This window comes from Humulus lupulus, chromosome 2 (assembly GCF_963169125.1).
Source record: "Humulus lupulus chromosome 2, drHumLupu1.1, whole genome shotgun sequence".
NCBI lineage: Eukaryota > Viridiplantae > Streptophyta > Magnoliopsida > Rosales > Cannabaceae > Humulus > Humulus lupulus.
In genome coordinates this window covers 35,627,138-35,652,357 of record NC_084794.1, presented here as the reverse complement: position 1 = coordinate 35,652,357, position 25,220 = coordinate 35,627,138, and the positions used below count along the sequence as shown (strand labels likewise).

At 33.8% G+C, this 25,220-nt stretch overlaps 1 protein-coding gene across 1 annotated transcript; it reads left to right on the top strand.

Moving 5' to 3' along the window:
* The first annotated feature begins 2,998 nt into the window (after window positions 1-2,998).
* Window positions 2,999-5,300, top strand: LOC133814139 (serine/threonine-protein kinase BSK5-like). Its single transcript, XM_062247136.1, has 6 exons — window positions 2,999-3,035; window positions 3,515-3,648; window positions 3,722-3,870; window positions 4,139-4,220; window positions 4,344-4,532; window positions 5,184-5,300. The coding sequence occupies exons 1-6, from the start codon at window positions 2,999-3,001 to the stop codon at window positions 5,298-5,300; spliced, it is 708 nt and encodes a 235-aa protein (XP_062103120.1).
* The last annotated feature ends 19,920 nt before the right edge of the window (window positions 5,301-25,220 follow it).

The window sequence follows — 25,220 nt, the reverse complement described above, 5'->3', positions numbered from 1 at the left end:
ATAACTCACATAATCATGCATAAAATCACATATTAAATGAATTATGGCCCTCCTAGCCTCCTGATCTAGGCACTATGCCACATTAGGGAATTTGAGACATTACAACTATCCCCTCCTTACAGAAATTTTGTTCTCGAAATTTACCTGAACAACTTGGGATACTAATTCTGCATATCTGACTCTAGCTCCCAGGTTGCTTCCTTGACCTTGTTGTTCCTCCATAATACCTTAACCAAAGGTATAGTTTTATTCCTTAGGACTTTGTCCTATCTGTCTATTATCTAGACTAGCTGTTCTTCATAGGAGAGATCTGCCTCAAGCTCCAGATCTTCGTAACTCAACACATGAGTCACATCTGATACATGCCTTCGAGAGCTAAAATATGAAATATGTTATGCATGACCGACAATGCTAGTGGTAAGGCCAACCTATAGGCCACTTGAGCAATCCTCTCCAAGATCATAAATGGATGTACAAATCTAAGGCTCAGCTTGCCCTTCTTCCCAATCCTTCTAACCCCTTTCCATGGTGAGACTCTAAGGAAGACATAGTCTCCTACCTGGAACTCCACGTTCCTGCGTTTGGGATCTGCAAAAATTTTTTATCTGCTTTGAGAAGCGTGCATTTGAGCTCTAATCTTCTCAATGGCATCATTGGTCCTTTGAACTGCCTCAAGACCTAAGTATCTCATTTCTCCTATCTCATCCAAATGAATGGGAGATATGCATTTCCTACCACACAGCATCTTATAAGGAGCCACCCCAATGGTCGACTGATAGTTGTTGTTGTAGGAAAACTCTATCAAAGGTAGATACGTACTCCAGGACCCACCAAAGTCCAGCACACTTACTCACAACATGTCTTCTAATATCTAAATCATCTTCTTAGATCGTCCATCTGTCTATGAATGATAAGTGGTACTGAACTTCAATTGTGTACCCATAGTCTTATTCAAACTTCCCCATAACTTAAAAGTGAATGTGGGGTCCCGATCTGACACGATCGACCTCGGTGCCCCATGAAGACACACAATCTCTCTCACATAGAGATCTGTTTATTGGTCAATTGTATAAGTAGTCCTCACTGGTAAGAAGTGAGTTGACTTGGTGTATCGATCCACAATAACCAACATCGAGTCATGCTGACCCAGAGTCTTGGGTAATCCCACCACGAAATCCATCGTGATGCCCTCCCATTTCCACTCTAGGATGCCCAGATGTTGTAATAGTCCTACTGGCCTCTGATGCTCAACCTTGACCTATTGACATGTCAAGCACTCAGCCACATTCTCTACCACATCCTTCTTCATCCCAAGCCACCAATACAACGATCTCACATCCTGATACATCTTTGTGGTGCTTGGATGTAAAGAGTAAGGAGTAGTAAGAGATTCTTCCAGAATCTCCCTCCTCATAGCAGTGTCCATCATAACACATTTCTGACATTTGTATCTCAACAAGCCTATCTCTAGCAGTGTATAATCTTTGGACACTCCAGCTAAAACATCCTCTCTAATCTTGGTCAGCTGTGAATCACCCAACTGACATTCCTTTATTATTTCCAACAGCTTAGATTGTAGCGTAATGTTGGCCAACTGGCCCACCATCAATTTTATGCCAGCCCTGGTCATATCATCTGCTAACTCTCTAGATATCAACCTCACATTGAAAATCTATCTTGGACCCTTTCGCCTTAAAGCATCTGCTACGCTGGCCTTCCCTAGGTGATACAAGATTTCACAATCATAATCTTTCACTAACTCCAGCCAACACCTTTGTCTCATGTTTAGATCTTTCTGTGTGAAAAAGTACTTCAGGCTCTTGCGTGTCAGTTCAGTCAATGAAGTGGCAATCTTTGAGAATCCTTCCATGAAACATCTGTAATAACCTGCAAATCCAAGAAAACTTCTAACCTCTTAAGCATTTTTTGGCCTTGCCCAATCCCTGACTTCCTTAATCTTGACTGGGTCCACCTTAATCCCCACCTTACTGACAATGTGCCCAAGGAAAGTCACCTAAGATAACGAGAATTCACACTTCTTGAATTTTGCAAACAACCTATCCCTCAGTCTCTATAGAACCAACCTCGAATGTTGCTCATGTTCTGACTCTGACTGAGAATAAACCAGGATAGCATCGATGAACACGATCACAAACTAGTCCAAATAATCCTTGAACACTCTATTTATCAAATCCATAAAAGGAGCTGGGCATTAGTCAACCCAAAGGACATAACTAAGAACTCATAATGCCCATATCTGTTGCGAAAAACAGTCTTCGGTATATGTCCCTCCTTGACCATCAGTTGATGATAACCAGATCAAAGGTCTATCATTGAGAATACCCTTTTACCACTACAGGAATTTTCACCAAATATTACAATAAAATATTACAAAATTTCCAAAGCGTTATTGTTTGGTGTAAATAAAAAAAGACACGGACATATATAAATTTTAGTGAAATTATTAGGCGCCAAAATGAAATAGTAGGTGCGTACTATTTTCATAATACTTCTCCTTATCTTTTGGTTTTTGACATTTCCATCTACCCTCTTTCTTTCTCTTATTTCCCGAATCTTGGCTTCTCCTCTCTTTCCCTTTATTTTTCTCCTTCTCCGTCATGGTCTTGGCTGACTCTGTGCTCCAGCTTCCATGGGCTTGGTTCAGATGGTGAAGGCTTAAAAACATCATTGTGCCTTTCATCACTTTGGTCTCCGATTTTCCACTCCGCTTACTCACTCAAAGCCCTTGGGTTCCTGCTTTCTGTGGGTGAGGAGTCTGCGTTCACAGGTGCTGTCTTACATTGGGGTCATCTGTCGTGCCATTTTTCTGGGCCATTGGGTTCATGTGAGGTGGCGTGGTAAAGGGTTTCTTTTTCTCAATCATCTCGTATGTTTTATTTAAGAAGCTAGGTCAGTTGGGAGTCTTAGAAGTGAGTGATTACCCAATCTGATTGGGTGTTGCTGCGAAGGAGATGGGAGGTTGCTCGTGGCTGAGTTTATGCCCCATGAAACTCTCGCTAAGCATCTTTTTCAATGCAAGTTACTTTATTTCTTTATATATATATATTTATATGTATATGTTTGTACATACTTCATTTTCGTTTCCTTTTTATGGGTGATAATTTATTAAATAAAGCTAAAATAACTGAAAGTGAAGCTAGGAAGATGTATTTGGTTATTGTTTGGCTGAAAAATGCATAGTAGGTTTTTGACTTGTTCAAAATGACTAAGACTGAATAAAATTGATGTTTCATTCAAGATCTTTGTTATTAAAAGGTTTTTCATGGGACTTAAAAGTGAAATATTGGTATTTAATTTCCTTGATTGCCCAAGTACTTGCTTGTTTATCATTTTGGAAGTGCTATTGATGGAAAGTTAGTGCTTATGAATTGATTTTTATTCTCTCAAATAAACCTCTAATGTTCATTCACGACTCAATTGAATTGAATTTAGCTAAGAATGATTTTGTGATTTTTTTTTGGATAGTTTGTTTCTTATGATTGCACTGTTATAGGGGATGCTCAACCAATGAAATGGGCCATGAGATTGAGGGTGGCTTTGCATCTGACACAAGCTCCAGAGTACTATAGCAGCAAAGGGCGTGCATTGTATCACGATCTCAATGCCTACAGGGTTTTATTTGATCAGGTAACAATGGTTTCTTTGATATATAGTTTTTATTTTTATTTAACACTTTTAATTAAAATAATTTACTATTGAGTTGGCTGTGATCATTGAACAAGATGGAAATCTCAGACTATCCTGCTTTGGCCTCATGAAGAATAGCAGGGACGGCAAGAGTTACAGTACAAACTTAGCACTCACTCCTCCGGAGTACCTAAGAACTGGTATTTTTGTTTGCTTGAATAAGTAGAAATAATGTGTTCTTGTAATGTGGATTATCATTGAACGAGCATCACTATGTTAGATATTTGCAACTGAAGAGCCATTTCTTCATGACTTTAGTAATGGAAATTCCAAGTAAAATTATGTTGATGGAAAAGCATTGCTGTACTATTTTCCTCATGATATCTTTGGCTGACGAGTATAAAATATTTTTTTTATGAAGCTGAGAGAATTTAGTCTGGTAGCAATATGATATATACATGATACGATTCAATTCTTTGTTGACGGGTAGAGTGACACCAGAAAGTGTGGTTTACAGCTTTGGAACGTTGTTGTTGGATCTTCTGAGTGGAAAACATATACCCCCTAGTCATGTGAGTTCACACTTTATTCTTACTACTACTAGTAAATATAAGTACATCAGTTCATAAGCACATATCTATGGTTTTAACTGGATAATAAGTTGGATCAACATTGTCCGTTTATATTGTTTGCAGGCAACTGATCTTATTCGTGGCAAGAATTTACTGATGCTTATGGATTCAGCTCTAGAGGGTAATTTTTCAAATGATGATGGAACTGAACCTGTGCGTTTAGCTTCCCGTTGTTTGCAGTATGAAGCACGTGAGAGATCAAATGCAAAGTCTCTTGTCACTTCTTTCATGTCTCTTCAGAAAGAAACAGAGGTGTGTACTCTGCTTGATCCTTTATTTTTATGTTTAGTAAATTTGTTCTTCTATTTTATTAGTTATCTTTTTGCCTAAAATACTATTTTTTGCACACTACCTTTATGTATTTTTTTGTAATGATGAAATGGAGATCATAGGCACTTGTCTAATTGAGGATACAACCAAATTGGATTGTGAGATTTTGGCCATTTGATAATTGAAAATTTGCTTCCATATGCAAGCAATTTATGAAATTACTGAAACCTGTCGTTCTCATTTGATAGTGACCAAGTGCTTATCTCCAATTACTCAACATGGTATGTACTCAACTCAGTTTTTTCTTTTGTTTCTTAGTCATTGAGTTAATATAATATATGGCTTCAGTGTATTCTAGTTTCTTGCTTGACCTTTTATTTTCTTGAGTTCTTTTATCCTTTCTAGCTTTTCCTCTATTCTGAAGTTGTTTTTGAACTAAGAGAGATGAGTAGGTATTTAGAAACTTTATTTTATAATTTAATTTATATTAATAACAAGGATGGAAGGAATCCATTGAGCGTTTCTGTGGCTGTCTAGTAATAATTTTACAGAATAGGTCTATATCTATATTCAAATTTATATTATTTAGGCTTCTTTCTTTGATACTTTTGATAATTAATATGGTTTTTTAAGAGTTACTATAAGCACTTAACAATTGGTGATTCCGACAATGTTTTGGTAAAAGATGAAAGTATCTTTAGAATGGGTCCATTATTAAGAGTTGATCATTTATGCGTTAATTTCATCTAATATAAATATTCAACTGATTGCTTTTTGACATAGTGGTTATATAATATTTTGTATTGATCAGGTCTTAATGAGAAATTAAAATGCATGAAGCAACATGCTTTTAGATCAATTCACTTAATATTATTGACTTTGATTTAAAAGGAATGATTTCTTTTTTCTTATTATTTTTAAAATAGATTTTGGGAGATGAAAAAAAGTGGAAATGGATTATGCAAACAATGATATTCTCGGCAAAGTAGTTGAGAAGAGTCTTAGCAGCATTCTAGCAAGTGGGTTTTATTTAAAGATGCGTGTTATATTTAAATTTGTTCAAAAATCTTATTATTTTCATAGATTGATATGGTAAATAACTTAAATGTATCCAAAACTATATTTTATGCTATAAGAGAATTTGAAAACTAATATTGGTGGGGCTCTAGTATGATTTATGCTTACTTAGTTGTGGTAGAGGAGTTGGTTCGTAGTAATTAGTTGGAGGATGCCAATAAGGTTCTCTTGTGGGGTGCCAAAGGTACGTGGCTTAAGAGCTATTGATGAGGTCTATGACCTTTTAATAGTTGAAGATTGCGAAATGGGTATTGGTTTCTACTGAATAGGTTGAGCTACTGAATTTGTTTTAAGTATTTCTTGAGCAAGTTTTTTAATGACCATAAAGATATTGGTTTACATATACATGTTTCTTTCACTCTTTGATTATTTTATACTGAAAAGTTTTCGTGTTGATAAAGTGTGGCTTGTAAAAATCTATTGTTCTTTGTATTTTATCATGAGAACCTTTTTTTATTATTATTATTCATGTTATCATAAAGTTTTTTAAAAAATTATTGCATATGAAATGTTTGATAATAGTTTCAATAGAAACTATTAATGTGTTGTTCTCATTTTGGATATGGTTTCTCAATAATCTTGATTTGAATAGGTGATCTACATGGTATAAGTATTTATAAAACTAGAAAATGCACATTGCCTAACATATATGTCAGAAAGTAAAAAAAGAAAGAAAACTTTCTTATTGATGAGCTCATGACACTACAACAATTTTGACTACATGTTACAATAAAAAAATTACATGCTTTTCTACTAGTTTGATGCTAGTTCATTTGTTCTTATTTTTACTAAGAATATATATCAAGATTGATTTCCAATAGAATATAATATAAAAATTTAGAGTTTGATTTTTTTTCTTAACACATTTTCTTACATTATCTCAATTAATTTGTCTATTGATGTTGATAGTTTATTAATTGGTATGTAATTTTGCTTTCATTTTAGTGGCGTCATTGGATTTTAAATTGGAAGGAAACTTTATTTCCAACATTTTGCAAGAGGTATCTTCTCTTACTTTTGTTTTTGTTATAATATTATGCAAATGTTAGAAGAGTTTGAATATCTTAGATATTCATCCATAGTGAAGTAGGTCCTGAGATTATTATTGTGTGCTGTGGTGATAACGGAAGGTTGAGAACTTGTGTGTCTTAATGAAGTAGGATCTGAGAAATTTGTGTGTTGCGGTGAGATAAGGAAGAAAACATGTGTGTTGTTTGAATATTTTGAATTGATAATGGTAGATGGTTGGTTGATAATATGGGAGGAATGTTTTCTGATTTTATGTAGAACTATCTATTATTATCTTATAATTAACTTGTGTTTGGTTGATTGGTTTGGTTATTGGTAGATTAATTAGATTGTTAAAAGCATACACTTGTAAGTTTATTTATTTTGATTTTTCTTTTAAGTTTTCATAGACACATAAGAAAAATTATGAATGTAATTCTACTTTCATGTTAGTGGCTCAATTAAATTCATTTTAGTGGCTCAATTAAATTTCAAATTGGAAGAAAAATTTATTTGAAATTGTTTGGAGTTTGAGTAATTAATTTTCATTTATATTGATGGATTAATTTGATGATTCTTACTGTATACTAGCCATTTTAACTTTACATGAAAACTACCATGTAACTAAGATTTTGAAATTCCTAGTTTTATTTTTTCATTTCTCAAATTGATTGCCTTGTTGTAAATTCCTTAATCATGTAAATCAACTTTCATATTTATCATATTCTTCTTAGATCTCCATCAAAATTGGAAGGGTATCCTGTAACTCTTTTTTTTGTTTGAACTTTTTTTTTCCATGTATAGGCTTGGCTGTTCTTTTTAGCATGAGAATTAAAAAAATGAGAATATTTATATATGTAATTTTCTATTGTTGTTATTTGTGGTTTTTCCACATCCTTGTATATTTTATAAATTAATACAAGCCATTTTGTTTTAAAAAAATGATATTTATCACTTTTCTTAAAAAGTTAAACTTTGATGACTTGTATATACAAAAATATATTCTTGTAAATGGTTGAAAATATATCTAGACAACTTAATTATGCATCAAAATGTCTCTGTCCATGTTCATTGGTTGTCTTTACAAATATAAATTCCAATTAAGACGATGCAAATTATATAAAGGCAGTTGTTTGGAACTTTTCAAGAATAATTACTATGAATTAAGTGTAGTGAGATTATTATTTGGTTGCCATGACAGTGACTTGTCCATCCTTAGTGACTCTCAATGTTGTATTTTGTGATTTCTACTGTCTTCTCTTTGGAATCTATTTTTAAAATTTTGAATGTCTCATTATTTTTAAGTTTAAAAATTAATGAATATTATATTTTGTCATCTCTTTTTTCGTAACTATTCTAATATCAGCAAACCCAAAACTTATTTCTTGATGGCCTCACCTTCTTCGTCTTCATTTTATCCTCTTTGAAGCTTATCTCTTAGTGTAAACTTATTGATATAATTTTTTATAGCATCTTTATCTCTAAATATTATTTTTAATATTTGTGACTGCTTACCTGTTTAATGGTTATTTATATATATATATTGTTTTTCATAGAAATTTAGGAATAGAAAGAAACAATCATTTGTTGGTACTCCAAAATAAGAGATAGTGATTGAAAGTATTGTGGCTGAGTTAGTGTAGGTTGAATTGCAATTCCTTCTTTTAATTTTCATGTGGTTGAATTAGTGGTAAGGTTATGTTCATTCTTTAATTTTTTTGGGATATTTTTGTTACATCGATGATTGAAAGTATTGTTTATTCTCTTCATATAATAACTAAGATTCATGTTTAATTTTTAGGTTTCTCTTTACTTTTGTATTTTCTTTTTTTAATTTTGATGCTGAATTCATGTTTTGCTATCTTACTTTTAAATAGAATACATTTGCTCAGAGTGAGGAGCAATCAAACAATGTTCAAGCAAATCAACCCACAATAAAGACAAGTGCACAATGGATGGCGAATTGAAGGATGGAGCAAATTTCATGGTTTACTTTTTGTGTATCTTGCTATGCTTTTGTTTTTCATTTTTGAAGTAAAACATGTTCAAGATTATAGAACTTTATTATGTATGTTTTCATACTTAATATAGAACTAAGATCTCATGAAGTAGCCACAATCATGGTTTGAATTTTAATGTAATACTTATGGTTTATCAATCTATTTAATATTACATTTTGCGATTAATTTTGATACTTTTTTTTATCCAAATACGATAATAAAAACCTTTTAATTTAAATTTATTTTTTTTATTATCCTTACACAACACAATTAAAAATCTAAAATCTATTATCTAGACTAAAATAACAAAATTTTATTACTAGACCTTTAATATGACATTTATGGCTATTTTGGATACATATTATAAGTGTAACAAAACGTTATGATTTATATAATATAACAAACTAAAAATGCTATAAAAATAATCAATTATAACAGTTGAAAAGTGTTATGCAAAAAGTTTAAGATTAAAATTCAAATTTATAACCAATTACTCTAACTAAATGTTATTATTTTAATATGATAGCAACAAAAAATATGTTATTGAATACTTTAAGATAATTTCGAACATAACATTCAAAAACTGTTATAGAATAGACGGGACTTTTAATAACAGGGGCTACGTTAGCGTTTTGAAAAATGTTATGAATACTTCCAGTTAGCAGTTTTTAAGTGTTATGAATACTGTTTTTTCTTGTAGTGTACCTTGCAACTGATCAAACAAATCATCTATCCTTCGCAGAGGATACTTGTTCTTGATTGTTAACTTGTTCAGTTCTCTGTAATCAATACACATCTATCCTAAGTCTAACAGCTCCTTGTAATGACCCACTACTCTAGACTATTTGGACCATGAACGAAACTATACATAAAACTTACATTTTTACAAAAATACCATAATTTATTGAGTAACTTGCAAAATGAGAGTTATTTACAAACAAACAGAATACTAAGAAGGATTATGGGATCCCATTGTTCTTAAAACAAAAGATGATTTAAAAATAAAAGACATTACATATTTGTTGTGGAAAATACACATAAAATCATAAAAATTTAAAAGGATACTACATCCTCGAATCGAATAACGCTCGACCCCTTGACTCCATTCACCATCGATACACATCCTCCAAGCGTCACGAATCTTACCGCCTCTAAAGCTTATTTTCCTGCACATAAACAGAAAGGAGTGAACCTAATGCCCAGCAAGGAAAATCTAACACATAGTCACACACATAAATTTCATAATGAACGTAAAGACATATCATAACACATAATACACTTATTATAATGGCCATTATTACTTGGGGTCCCATAGACTAAACAAGCTTATGCCCATGAGATTAGTGGGGTCCTACCAGGTAAATAGGCTTATGCCCACAATCTTTTTGGGGTCTTGTTAGTCAAATAGGGCATATGCCCAAGCCTACAACATACACACCAATAACATATTCATAACATATGAAAACATAACACATAAAATAGCATAAACATAAACATATAGATTCTAGCCTATTTTCCTTATCAAAGTTACCGGGATAAAATGGACTGAGTTGGGACTTTTTGGAACACTCCTAAAACCATAATGAACAAGAGTGAGTCTTAAAGAAAGGAGATGAAATGAAAGAGAATAGGAAGACTAAACCATTAAAAGAAAATATGCTTACCACAACTTAAGTGCTTAAGAACTTGGATTCCCTAACCAAAATAAGAATGAGGTTAGGAAATTGAGTAGAAGACTAAGAGAAAGGAAATATAATACAGAAAGAAACTAGAGTTTTGGTTACCTCAAAGATTTGCAAGATCAATATAACCTCCACCGAAATACTATAGAACTCACTTCCCAAAGTGTTTGATAAGCTTATGATGTTTAAGCTTATAGTTTTTCCCCAAACCAGGTGTTTACACTCTCACACTCACTTAACACTAGCAGCTTCTGAACTTAGAGCAAATGGTGAATAATGGCTGGGTACTAGGTCCTATTTATAGAGTTTGGGAATGAAAATATCTTGATTTTACTTGAATAAAGATAATGGCTTTTTAGGTGAAAATCATTTGAATAATCGTTCAGCAGAGGCTGAAGACTCGTTCAAAAGATGTTGGACTGTTGAAGGAGTTTGAATGGCTGAAAGGAAATGAATTCAAAAGAGTTTGAATCCATGCTGGAGGAGGCGATATATCGCCCCCTGTAGGCGATATATCGCCTGGGCCAGTATGCCCGAGGCGACCGTGCATCGTTTCGTGTTTTCCGTATCTACGTGTTGCGACATATCGCCCCCTATAGCTGCGATATATCGGCACACGCTGAATATTTAAACACGAAATTACACATTTTTAGCTAAGTTTGAATGGAGTAAACAGCCTTGACTAAGCCCTCAACGTACTCAAAGCTGCTGACTGACCCTATAACATTCAAACTTTACTCCTTATTATATTTAATCCTCAAAAATCTTTAATCCTTAATCACCATTCATAACATGTGCTTAAAATCCTATTGGTTGATGTCTAAACCTTATAATATAGTAAATATAATCCTTAATATCAGTCACATTAATCAAACCTTAGGTTATACTTAATATTCTTAAACTATAGGTTAAACTTAGAAAATCTATAAGTACTACTATGAGTGTCCAAATAATTCCCGGTCTGAACCAAAAATCCATAGTAACAAAGATAACACTAAACATACTATAATACTAATAAACATTTAGCTCAGTAAGTTCTTGGACTCTACACTTCTGCAGCTGTACCTTCAGTTCTTTTAATTCTTCTCAGGCCATTCTATAAGGTGCTTTAGACACTGGCTCCGTCCCTGGTGCCATTTCAATCACAAATTCAATCTCCCTATGTGGTGGCAACCCTAGTAAATCTACTAGAAACACATCCAGAAACTCACAGACTAGTCTGGTATCCTTTGGTCCCACTGGCATGACCTGAGTGGTATTAACTACACTGGCTACGAATCCTATGCAACGTCCTTGCAATATATCTCTAGCCCTCAGAATAGATATCATAGGTATACGGGGCCCATGCACAGTGCCAGCAAACACAAAAGGATCCTAGCCTTGAGTCTCAAAGGTTACCATTTTCCTTTTGCAATCTATGGTTTCCCCGTACTTCACTAACTAGTCCATACCCAGAATCATGTCAAAGTCGGTCATAACCAACTCTCTCAAATCAACTGATAACTCTATGCCCTCTGCTGTCACTGACAATGATCTAACCCATCTTCTAGATACCACTAGCACCCCAATGGGTAATAAGGTACCAAACCCCATAGCTACATAATCTATTAATAAATCTACTAGAAACAAAAGAATGTGTAGCACCAGAATTAATTAAAACAGTATAAGGGGTTCCATCACTAAAAATCTTACCTATAATTACTGAGGCACATGCCTCATCTTTTTCCTGAGTCAATGCGAACATTCGAGCTGGGGCCTAGTTGTCTACCTTTCTTGGCTCTTCCTTTCTTACTTTCGGGAAATCTTTCTTGAAATTTCCCACCATTCCACATAAGAAGCAAGATTTTTCCTGACACTCCCCTAGATGGCACCTCTTGCACCTAGGGCACTCAAGAAAAGTCCTCCAGGCCTCACTGCCACCCTAACAGCCCATTGTAATACCATGTGGTCGCCTATCAGAGCCTGGAGCTGGGAAGGCATCAGGAGCCTTTCTTTTCTAATCACTGGGGCCTCCTCCCCTACCTGTACCCAAAAATGGAGGTCCCACCATCCTAGTGTCTCTCCTGGTGGCACTGTCATACTAGATCTTGTTCTCTGCACTATCAGTTGTGAGTGCCTTCTCAACCACCTATGCATTAGTTGTAACTCCAGACACAGTGGTTATACGAACATCACAGGGTATTCTAGGCTGTAGCCCCTGAAGAAACCTCTCCCATCAGTGGGCACCAGCTCCATTGCAAACTTTTCCAGTCTGTCATACTTTAAAGCATAATCAGTCACTTACAAACTTCCTTGAAACGGCTTGCTGAACTCTTCAGCTTTTGTAGCCCTTATGGCATCATTATAGTACTTTTCATTGAACAGAGTCTAAAACTCTTCCCAACTTAGGGCATTAAATTTTCTTGTCTAGGATATCAATTGCCACAAAATTCGGTCATCTTCCCAAAACATATATGTGGCCCAATCCACCCTCTCATTACAAGACACCCTCATAAAGTCCAGGATGGTTGTATCCATGCTCATCCATTGTGCAGCCTTAGCTGGATCTGCACTACCCTAAAAAACTGGAGGGTGCGGTTTCTTGAACCTTTCATAAAGAGGTTCCCATTTACTCTCAGCCTCTAACGGATGCTCCACTGTTAGCACCGCTACAGGTGATGCCTCTAGGAAAAGGTCCCCTGTAGGAACCTGTTACTGTCTCAGGAGTAAAATTTCTTCTTCTTGCCTCGTTACTCTGGCTTGTAAATCAGCAAACAACTACTGCCAATTATCAGGAGCTGGTTGAGGGATCTAACCCTGGTCATTTTCCTGACCTTGTCTGTCATTCTAGCCCTGATCTTCCTGGCCAGTTGATGAGTTTGCCTGTCTTGGAAGCATACTATCAACTTATACCTTACTGCAATAATCAATACGACCAGTTAGGTAGTGATAACTAAACCTCTTGCCACCTCATGGTCCAAGAATAAATAGAACTCATCCATGTTCCATAATCATGCTAACAAACATGTTGATTTATAAACATAGTAGTTAACATTTTACATCTAGCATTTATCAATTAACAAGTAACGATGCTAATAAGCATGTTCTAGTAATATCAGTGCTAATAAGCACGTTCTTGCTTATCATGTTGCAGTGAAAGGCCAACCCTATAAATGTATGTCATGCAGGTACATAAAGCATTTATACTTTATTTAAGCAGAAAAACACATAACCACATAAATAGTTACCAAACCATGAGTCGAGCTTGTCTTCAGTCACGAGTGTACATTCCCAGCCAGTCTACAGGAACCCTAAACCTTGGCACGCTCTGATACCAAGTTGTAACGCCCTCGTAATCTAGGACCATCACACTGTCTTCTTTATATAGTGCTTAACTCGCTAAATGAGTAATTAGGTCATAAACGTGCATCTAAGTGTTATTAATAGACCAGAGTGAAAATCTCAGTGAAAAGGAATTGACATATTTTATGTAAAACATTATACTGTACCTGGATCCCATAAAAGTGTTTACAAAGTTATTTACAATCCAAAATGGTCATTACAGTTCAAAAGTTACAATCCTCCGACCTAAGCAGCAAAAGTAGGGTTAAACCCTAGTTCCCCTAAGAAACACCTTGGCTGTGGTGGTCAAGCAGCCGCATATGTACACATCGTCACCTAAGCTCTCCACTCAAGGTTGGGTGCGCTTTCGACCAATAGCTTGGTTAAGCATTTAATGCTCATGTGGATTAGATCTAATCATTTTATCCTGTGGTTAGAACGTTAATGTCGCTCTTGACTCATAAGTCAATTCTATACGACCAACGCTCAGTACTATTGCCAATCATGACTGATAAGTCAGAACTTCTTGACTAGAACTAAACACCATTGTCGTTTCTGACTAGTAAGTCAGTGCCATTCACAAATAAGCAACCCTGCCAAGAATTGACAATGCAACCAATGTCCATATATAGAGCACTCAACATGCCTCGTCAATAATCATGTATGTCACATACTGGGTGCATTTTTCTTACCTCAGGTTCAAACATAAAATAAATAAAGAACGACCCTTGAGAACGATCCTGTCCTTAAGCCCTTAGCGGTCACCTAATCATAACCAAATATGAAATCTCATCAATAAAATGAGTAATAAAAGGTTCATGGAATCAAACCCAGCTCCCAAGATCTCGAATCCTTGAATTAACACTTTCGGTTATTGCAACTTAATCCTAAACTCTCAAGCCTTAAATCCTTGAGCTTCAATCTCCTAATTTGCTTCAAAACTCCAAACGGAGTGAGAGAGAGAAAAGGAATCGAGAGAGAAGAAGAAGAACACTCTGTTTTTTCCTTAGTCCTTCTACATCCATCTTAACATAAGCCTATCTTATAGCCAAAATGACAAAAATGCCCCTAAGCCATATTAATTCGTCAAAGCCATGCAAGGGCAAAATTGTCATTTCCCACCTATCCCGTTAATCATAATTAATGTCCTCCAATTCCCATTATTCCCAATATCCTCAAATAGTTATTAAATCATATCCCATTACCCACTCATTCCCGGTAATGTATTAAGCATCAAATTACCCCCAGGCTTACCCCGAGCCCGGTAATTAACCCCGTTATGACCAAACCACTAACTTGCATCCTAGGATCGTCTGATGCCGAATAGCTCAAGAATATCCACATAATAATGTGGTCTCTCCCATTTATCACACACATGCACATAAATATACAAGTATGCCCTCAACAGGCCAAAATTACGAAAATGCCCTTCTTATTAGAAGTGGCCCCACACACATACAATTATCATCATATAATAATATAACTCACATAATCATGCATATAATCACATATTAAACTAATTATGGCCCTCTTGGCCCCTTAATCCAGGCACTAAGCCACATTAGGGAATTTAGGACATTACATTACACATCTTATGATCTTCCCCTTTCTTAACGAACCCTTCTAGTTGTACCATATAGATATTTTCATCAAGATAGCCATTAAGGAAAGCAATCTTGACGTCCATCTACCTTATCTCATAATCATAGGTAGCATCTATGGATAAAAGGATGCAAATGGACTTTAACATGGCCACAGGAGATAATTTTTCTTCATAATTAATACCATTTCTCTCTGTGTAACCTCTAGCTACCAGCCTCACTTTGAAAGTCTCTACTTTTCCATCTATGCCTCTTTTCTTCTTGAAGATCCCTTTGCCCCCAATGGGTCTGACATCTTCAGGTGGGTCTACAAGTTCCAAGAAAGAATTGGAATTCATCGATTCCATTTCTTGGTTCATGACCTCTTTCCATTTATCATTTTCAGGATCTTCCATTGCCTCTTTAAAGGTCAATGGGTCGTCCTTGTCTGTGTTAGAAACAAGGACATATGCCTCATTTTCATAGCGAACAGGTTGTCTCACAATCCTTCCACTATGGCGTTGCACGGGGGCTTTTTTTCTTTAGGAATAGTGGTTTCCTCAGTTTGTCATTTATCATTTATTAATGATGATGGTGATGAAATTTTATTAGCTATGATTTCCTCTAAAATTACCTTGCTCCGAGGTTTATAGTTAGTCATATAGTCATGTTTGAGGAAGTCACATTTGTGGAAACAAATACCTTTTGGTCCTTGTGACTATAGAAATAACCACCTCGTGTCTTTGGAACATAGCCCACGAAAATGCACATTTCAGACCTCGAGTCAAGTTTCCCTAACTTAGGTCTAAGAACATGAGCAGGACTGGCCTAAATGCAAAAATGGTGTAAACTAGGTTTGTTACCATTCAATAATTCTAGTGGTGTTTTGCTTATGGTCTTAAATTAGACTACATTCCAAATGTAAGTCACCATTTGAAGAGCATATCCCTAGAATGAGAGAGAAAGTGATGAGTAGCTTAACATAGGCATGATCATGTCTAGCAAGGTCCTATTTCTTCTTTCTGAAACACCATTTTTTTATGACGTTCCAGGTGTTGTAAATTGGGATAGAATACCATGCTTCAGCATGAAATCTTTAAATTCTGAATCCAAATATTCACCACATCGATCTAATTGAAGTATTTTAAGAGTCTTACCTAACTTCTTCTTAGCCTCAACTTTGAAGTCCTTCAACTTGCCAAAGGTTTTTGACTTCCTAAGCATTATGTAAGTATGACCATATCTTGAGTAATCGTCAATGACAGTGACGAAGTACTCATTTCCCCCTCTAGCCTGTACATTTATTGGACTACATACACCATTGTGTACAAGCTCTAATGGCTCAATTTTCATTTGCTGAGAAAGGACATTTGTTTATTTTCCCTTCTAGATAAGACTCACCAACCGGAAGAGTTCCAACTGTTATTTCTCTCAATGGTCTATCTTTTGTTAACCATTTTATTATTTCTATACTAATATGACCTAGTCTAAGTTGCCAAAGATATTTGTTATCCTCGTTTGAAACTTTTTTTCTTTTTCTACCTTTCCTTTTATCCACTTCAAATAACTTAGAGTTATTTAGCAATCGTTCATTTGGCTTGAGCATATACAGTCTATTTTTTTGTTCCAGTTCACAAATCTTGAAACCATTCTTTGAAATAACAATCGCATTATTATCAAAAGCAATGTCAAAAAATTGTTCATGCAACATAGATAAGGAAACTAAGTTGCTCGAAAATCCACGAATAAAATAAACATTATTCAAAATAAGAAAGTTATTCCCAAAATATAAATGGACTATCCCCAATGCTCTTGCTGAAACGAACACTACACTTCCAACTTGCATAGTCACCTCGCCATCAGCAAGTTTCCTTGATGACTTAAGTATCTGTGTAGAAGAACAAACATGGTTAGTGTCTCCTGAATCAAAGACCTAGGATGACATATCATCTTCCACTATACAAGCTTCAAGTACAAGCATTTACCTTTCTTTTTCAGCTCATCGAGATACTTTTTTACAGTTTCTCTTCTAGTGACCTTCAACTCCAAAGTGGAAACACTTTCCCTTTGTTTCCTTCTTTTTAGAGTTATTGTCATTCTTGTTCTTCTTGAATTTTGGTGCCTTCTTACCTTTCTTGGACTTCTTTCCTTCACTCTTGCCCTTGTCGTTGTTCTACTTCCTCTTCTTGGTTTTATCCTCAGAGGTCGAGGGTTTCTCCTTTGTCACATTTTCCTCTGCCTCTTTAGTTATGGTTTTGTTAAGAGACTCAAATGTCTGGAGTTCATTCAACAGTTGGGCCATGTTGAACTCCAACTTATTCATAATATAGTTGGTTGTGAACACAGAAAGCAGGAGTGAGCGATTTAAGTATGATGCTTACTTGGATACGCTCATCAATGGCATCCCCATATATTTCTGCTTTATACATAACATTAATTATGCTCAAGACATGTTCACACACAGAAACGTCTTTCTTCATCTTAGTAGTCATGTATGCTCTAATATCCTCATGTTTACTTTGATCAGATTGCTGCCTAAACACGGCCTGCAGAGATTCCATTATCTCAAAAGCAGTTTCTGCGAGTTCATGCTTTGTTCTCATAACATCATTCTTGCTCACAAGCATCTAACACTAGCCTTATTATTGTTTTGAATACAGGCATCATATTTGTCAGAAATGTTTTTCAGGGCATTGGCAGTGGTGTCTTCATGACATTCCTCAGTTATGAAAGATTTATGGTTCTCACAGATTAACATCAAATTTATATTTGATTTCCATTTATAAAATTATCACCATTAAGTTTTTCAAGTGAAAGTAAAGCAGTAATAGGATTTCCACTGTTTGACATTATAGTAAGAAATAAAATATAATAATATCATGATTTGAAATAAATATCAATAATTTGGAAAGTAAATATGATGCCTGAATGCAATAATTAAAACACATAAATTTAACATTTATTATTCCACGATAAAACTACCCAATAAATAAAGTGTCGCCTTAGGGCCGGTCAAATTATTTTCAAATAGCTTATAAGACATTCTTATCTTTATTATTTGAAAATAAAATAACTGATAATTTCTCTTTTGAAAATAAAGTACCGCTTGTGTGGTTAAGAAAAAATTACTCACTACAAAAGCTTAATTGTATCTTTGTAAGTGTAACCCATTATTTCAGAATTTATGACTTAACTTAGAGAGTGTCGCCTTAGGGTCGGTCAAACCTAAAATACATCACTCTTTCCTATGTTCGTAAGAAGTCAACCTTGGTATTAATATGACCAGAAACATTCCTTAGGGTGATGGAAACAAAGCTACATCGAAGCCCTAATAATATTTCTCGGTGTTGTACTAATAATGGAGACCATAGGTCACATTGAGATTTTAACCTTCTCCCACTTACTATTTTAGAATATATGTTTATTAAACTAATCAATTAATTACTAGTGTATTAATGACCATATGAATGTAATTAATTACTAAATGACATATAATTATAAAATAGATTGTTTCTACAATTAATGTGATCTAAATAATTACCTATTACATTCATCTAACTTTACTAAAATACTTTTTAAATAAAGTTTGTTATCTTAAAGGCCTATAATATCTATTGCCTTTATTATGGTGCGATTTACCAAGTATTAACTAATTTAAAACTTAGCCGACGATCCATGTTCGTCTATCGTTCGTTCAACACTCGGTGTTGTCAGTCAATCTCCATCTGTTGCATTACCATAATTTCAGCCATGTTCTATTGGTTAGCTTTTAGGGTAGTTAACTCATCTTGCAACACTCCCAAAGCTGTTCACAAGGTTTCAGCATACATTTCCTCCTCTTCCAATTCCACGTGTGGCTCATCCTTCGCTACACCTGGTGGAGGAGGTGGATTTGGCACATAGTCCATTGTCTGTCCAGCTTGACCCACTCTATTGGAGTTCTTCACCATTGTTATCTTGGAATTCTTGAGTTCAACTCTCAATAGCACCAAAATGTTGACCCTTGTTTTAGTCAATGACACTGATTCACAGAAAACAATATTAATTAAAGAACTAAATGCAATAATATAACAAACACACAGATTTTATAGTGAATCGGCCCCAAGGATTGGTAATGACTTACGTCTACTTAGTGTTTTATTAATGTAAAAGTATTACGAAACTTGCGATCAACGAACAAAGGTTCACCAAGTTTCACAAGTCTCAAACCTTAATACAATTACTTTATATAAAAGCATTATTTCTCTCTGGATACTAAATATTTCTTGTGAAATAAATGAAACCCATGAGTTCTATTTATAAATTAAAGGATTTACATATGAGCCTATGGGCTGTCCTTAACTTGCGTTAGAGGCATAACCAAATAGTAACAGAAATAATGATATTCACATACAAAAATAATCAAATATATTGGGAATATATAACTCATAACCATTTCTGAGAATTTGGCTCAGTTCAATGAGCAGCTCTGGTTGTATGCATCTGCACCTCTTCTTTTCATGCTGCTCAGCATATTCATTAAGCCAATCGAGCAGCATTCATTTCCTCTTGATACTCTGGTCGTTAGTCGACCAGGCCTTCTTTAATAACTAGTCACGTGTTATTCATGTGACTCTTAAACATGCCACATCATCATTCAAATATTTTTGGAAAGATGTGATTTGTCACACTTTGTAACATAATATTGACAGTTACAAAACTGGACATGTGTGTGTGTGCCCAAGTGTAACATATTTTGGAGTTACAAAATCAACTACAAATTTGTAACTTCCAAAATCACCCAATAATGTGTAGATTGAGAGTTACACATTTTGAGATTGAATTTCATAAGCCATAATGTGATATGGTTGTTGAAGATATGTTTTTAACTCTCATTTGGTGTATGGATGTTACAAAATCATGTGGGAAAGGTATTGGGACGTTTTGAGAAAATGTACAAAATTGGGAGGTTACAACAGCCTCTAGGTCGCGGCCAAGAGCATCCTAGGCCGTAGTTTGGGAGTCAGAAGCTCACGGCCGCGACATGGAATTCCCAGACCGCAACTTGGGGTGTTGTTAGCCAAATTTTATTTTGCTCTTTCTTCAATTTGAACGTTTTCAACAACCTAAGTAACTCCCAAATCTTCATTTTAATCTCATAAACTTCCAATTAAACATTGGTAACAACTAATTGGGTTGGTGAAATTTGAAATTCAAAGTGTTTCAAAACTCTATAAATAGGAATCTAATGCTCACTTGTAAGATATACCAAATCTATCCACTAGAGCATTTGGCTAGAAATATACCAAAAAGTTTGATAATTCCATAAAGTTATTTCATTTGAGAGCTCCTATAGTGCTTAGAGAATATGGGAAATAAGTTTTTGGGCAAAGGTCTTGGACATTATTCAAGTTGGTGATCCTCACTATTCTACACTTTGGTTGTGTGAGTGTGAGAGTTTATTCTATTGTCTTTTTGTTATTTTGTTCTTCTATTTCTATTGTTTTTACTTCTTGCTTCTTCTTTATATATTTATTTTTGTATTATTATGCTTTGAGTTGTATTATCTATTTATCTCTTTTCTTCTACATCTTTTCATTTTATTTGTATACATTGTAATTGAGTTGTAACATTTCTTTAATTAATTACCTTATCTATAGTATTTTTGCATAGAGTTGTATTTTGATTTTACCATTTCCATTAAAGCAAAATATATTTCTCTAACAATAAAATCATACTAAATGAAAAAAAATTGAAAAGGACAAATCAACTTCTTTTTTTTTTTGAGAAATTTATGTTTAGCAAGTGTGAAATACCTATCTAAAATGTTATTTTCTGGTTAGTATGTTTGTTTGTATTTTTCTTCAAATAATTCTAATATCGTTATGATACTATCTGGGAAACTAATAATCGGGTTTGGGTCAATTTTATTTTTGATGTGAATATATTTGTTGAAGTATGAGAAAGTCATGAGTTTAGACTATCCACGCGAAAACTATCAAAATTTTCAAAACAATTTTCACTGTGGTTTGATACTTTCTCTCCATCAAACAATCATATTTCAACCTAGTATGATATTTTTGTACATATAAATATAATATATATATATATATTGACAAATACAATGATAATATATTCAATTATAATTTTTTTTATCATTGAAAAAGTGTCAAATTTAGTCGGTTGATGATGATTTTTTTTAGGGGAAACGGCCGGTTGATAGTGATTTGATAAACAAAATTTGAATTATCGAACCATTTTTTTTTTTGAGAGAATTATAAAATCATACTTGACTTTCAATAATAATAATAATAATAATAATAATAATAATAATAATAATTATCGGAGCATGAACACTGACAAATTATATTCCCAAAACAGTCCTGTGTTTTGACCGAATATTTGATTGGTCTTTGTATTTTGTTAAATGATAATTCATATTCTGTATTTTGTAAAACACATCAAAATAGTACCTAGAGCCAAATTTTGGTCAAACAATTTTTCAATCGAACCAAAATGCATTTGAGTTTTGTCAAATTTTTTATTTTTAAATATATTAAATTAATTTTAAGCATTTAAAAATTAAATATATTTTTTAAAAATACTTTTAAATAAAAAAATTTATTGTTATTCTAAACTTAATTAATTCCACAAAAAAAAAATACTAAATCTTATTAATTTTAAACCAAAAAAGAGTAAAATATACTCTAATCTAATCTAGTAAAAGTTCTAAAAAATTTCAATTTAATAATTAGAATAAAAAAACAGTGGTGTTCTTGTATCAGTTTCTTCACAATTATTTGATAGATGTTCAAAATGATTAAACAAAAAAAAAATCAAAATCCAAAATTATTCAAACAAAAAGTATTCCACCTGAATTTTCTCACATATCAAAATTTGAATCTCAACCTATAAACATAAATTCATAATAAAATGTTTTAAGAACACAGACCCATATTTAAGAACACAAATTCTTTATAAAAAAAAAATTAAGAACACAAACCCAAATTTAAGAACATAACCTAGATGCTAGCTCTATGCAAACTTCTTCCTCAATCTCTCTTACTTAAACTTGACGCATATCCACCTAAAAAGCTTAAGGCCAAAACAATTGAACTCCGTTACGCACTTCAGATTTCACCTCGCAACTTTAGTCTCATCCCCAACCTCTCATGGCAGCAACGCACTATATATATTTTTTTAAATAGTAAATTATTTTATTAACTTTTTGAGTTAATTTGCACCATTTGTACATAGACCAAATATAACATTGATTCATTTTTAGTGCCAATTTTATAAAATTTCCACCATCCCTTGGTCTAACTATTTAAAGTTTATTTACCAATTCAATTTTAAAATATATATTGTTTTTAATTGATTGACAACCTACACATATGCTCCTACTATTAGAAAAAAAAAATCCTTTTATATCATTTTTTTGAAAAAAAAAAAATAACATCTTTTCAGTGTAAAACCTACTTGAAAAGCGACTTAGTAGGTGTAATTTTTATTTTATTTTTTTTTTATGTTGCTTGTCCAAGACATTTGACATTAAAAAAAAAACCAATATGATGAACAATACCAAAGTGATCCTAGGAAAAGAATACATTAACAAATAAATCAAAGCTACACAACCATGAAAAATAATAAAGCATAAAATAAAAACTATCTCCAAATACCACAAAAAAATTATAATTAGCAGAAGAAAATAAAATCCAAGAACAAAATTAAAAGTAGAGATATTCGCAGAGGAATTAAACTAAGATTATATTCTTGATAAAAACTCTTCAACATCTACGAGAACCAAACAAAAACAAAAATGATAACCCTAATGTTGTGCGGTAAAATTTCACAATTATATTATCGACAGAGATGAAGTCAGCATGCATGAGTCATTAGACAAAGTAGAGAATGAGTTAATGGATATTCTCTAGAATATAATTTTGAATGATTTAATGTAAAAGATTATTTGAATTTAAATATTTATATCCTGTTAATCCTTATTGGCATTTTTATAGAAATATCTTTTTCTTAAAAGATAAAATTGGTTGAATTAGTTGTTTCCCTTTATTATAATATTCGAAAATGTTTGTTTCCCTTTATTATAATTTTCGGAATTGTTTGGTTTCCTTTATTGATATTTTCGGAAAACCACTTTCCTTTTGTGTGAATTTTGGACAATAATGTGCTTCCTTATTTAGCCTATATTGTCTCATTTTGTTTATAAAGGAAACAAAGTTTATTGCAAATATTCGGTACTTACCCAAAGTTGTTTTTGGATTATTTGCTGATATATTTTTGTGCAGCTCAAGGATTGCAATCAGGAAACTAGTTCTTAATGTCATTAATTATTGTTTCCTTTTTGAGCTTGTTTTGATCCGACACAGGTCTGAGCTGTCCCCACCGATATCGCATCTGTCGGATCAGCATCTTCTAAATAAGGAAACTCTTTGACAATCAAGAATATCTTCTGTGATTCTTGCCTTTATTAGAAGAATTCTTTCTCTGCCTTTGTAAGCACGAAAAAGACTCTATAAATAGGGCTCTAAAGGCAGTGAGAAAAGTGAACTCTTTGGTGCATTATTTGTGAGCATTATTGTAATATTTGTGAGAGTTCCTCTTTGTATTCAAGATCATAAGTATTCATGTGATCTTGTAGAATTATGTGTGTTTAGTTTTTAGTGGTGAGTTTATACCATGTTCATGAGTGAATACACATTGTAATTTGAACACAACGTTTATAGTCTTCGGGAGAAGATTTTTACAAGCCTTGCGTCGGGAGGATGCAAGCACTCGCTGGCCATTGAAGGGAGTTCAAGTGGTTGAGCGTTTCAATCAAGATCAGATTAGTGAAGAGAAGTACAACAAGTTGCGGCAAATCTCAAGAGGGAGTCTTGTTTTGTTTAAGTCAATGTTTTTGTACTTGTGATTCTTTATTAATTGGTTTTATTCTCTGGGTGTGGCCCCAAGGAGTAGGTTATCCGAAAGGGTTTCTGAACCTTGTAAAAATTCGTTGTGTTCTTTATTATTTTGCACTGTCTTTTTATTGTGTTCAGTTTCTGTCCCGACAGAACTGTATTCTGTGTAAACAGTTAATTACCATTCCGCACTTTAATTAATTCACTTGGTTTAATTAATTTGGTAAATACTAAAAACGGAATTTCAATTGGTATCAGAGAGGGTCACTAAACTCTTAGTGCGATCTTGTATTTTTCCGTTTGTTTTGTGCCTTGTGAAATGTCTATCTTTGCAGAAGGTGGATCTATAACTCGCCCTCCATTGCTGAATGATACAAATTATCCATACTGGAAAGTAAGGATGAAAGCTTTTATCAAATCCCTCTATGAAAGGGCTTGGAGATCAATATTGACCGGTTGGACACCACCTGTCGAGAGAGATTTGAAATCTGGTAAGACACAGGTAAAATCTGAACTTGAATGGTCTAATGAAGAAGATAAATTGTCAATTTATAATAATAAAGCTTTACATGCAATTTTTAATGGTGTTGGTGAGGGTTATATAAAATTGATTTCATCTTGTGAGTCTGCCAAAGATGCTTGGGAAATCCTTCAAACTCAATTTGAAGGAACCACTGATGTTAAGCGATCTAGGCTTGTAATGTTGACCACAAGATTTGAAAACCTTCGCATGTCTGAAAACGAAACCCTCACTGAGTTTTATGAAGAATTGTCTGACATTGCTAATGAATATTTTGCTTTAGGAGAAAAGTTGTCTGACTCTGTTTTGGTTAGGAAAATTGTTAGATCTCTTCCTGATAGGTTTCAATCCAAGATCACAGCCATTGAGGAGGTAAAGAATCTTGACACCTTGAAAGTTGAGGAATTGATGGGATCTCTTCGAACTTTTGAACTTAATCAAAAGATTCGCCAAGAGAAACCAATTGCAGTGAAGGAGAAATCGATTGCCTTGAAATCTTCCAAAGAGAAAATGGAAAGATCAGATGAGGAAGATGATGATGAAATGATCTTGTTATCGAAAAAATTTAAGAAGTTTATGAAAAAG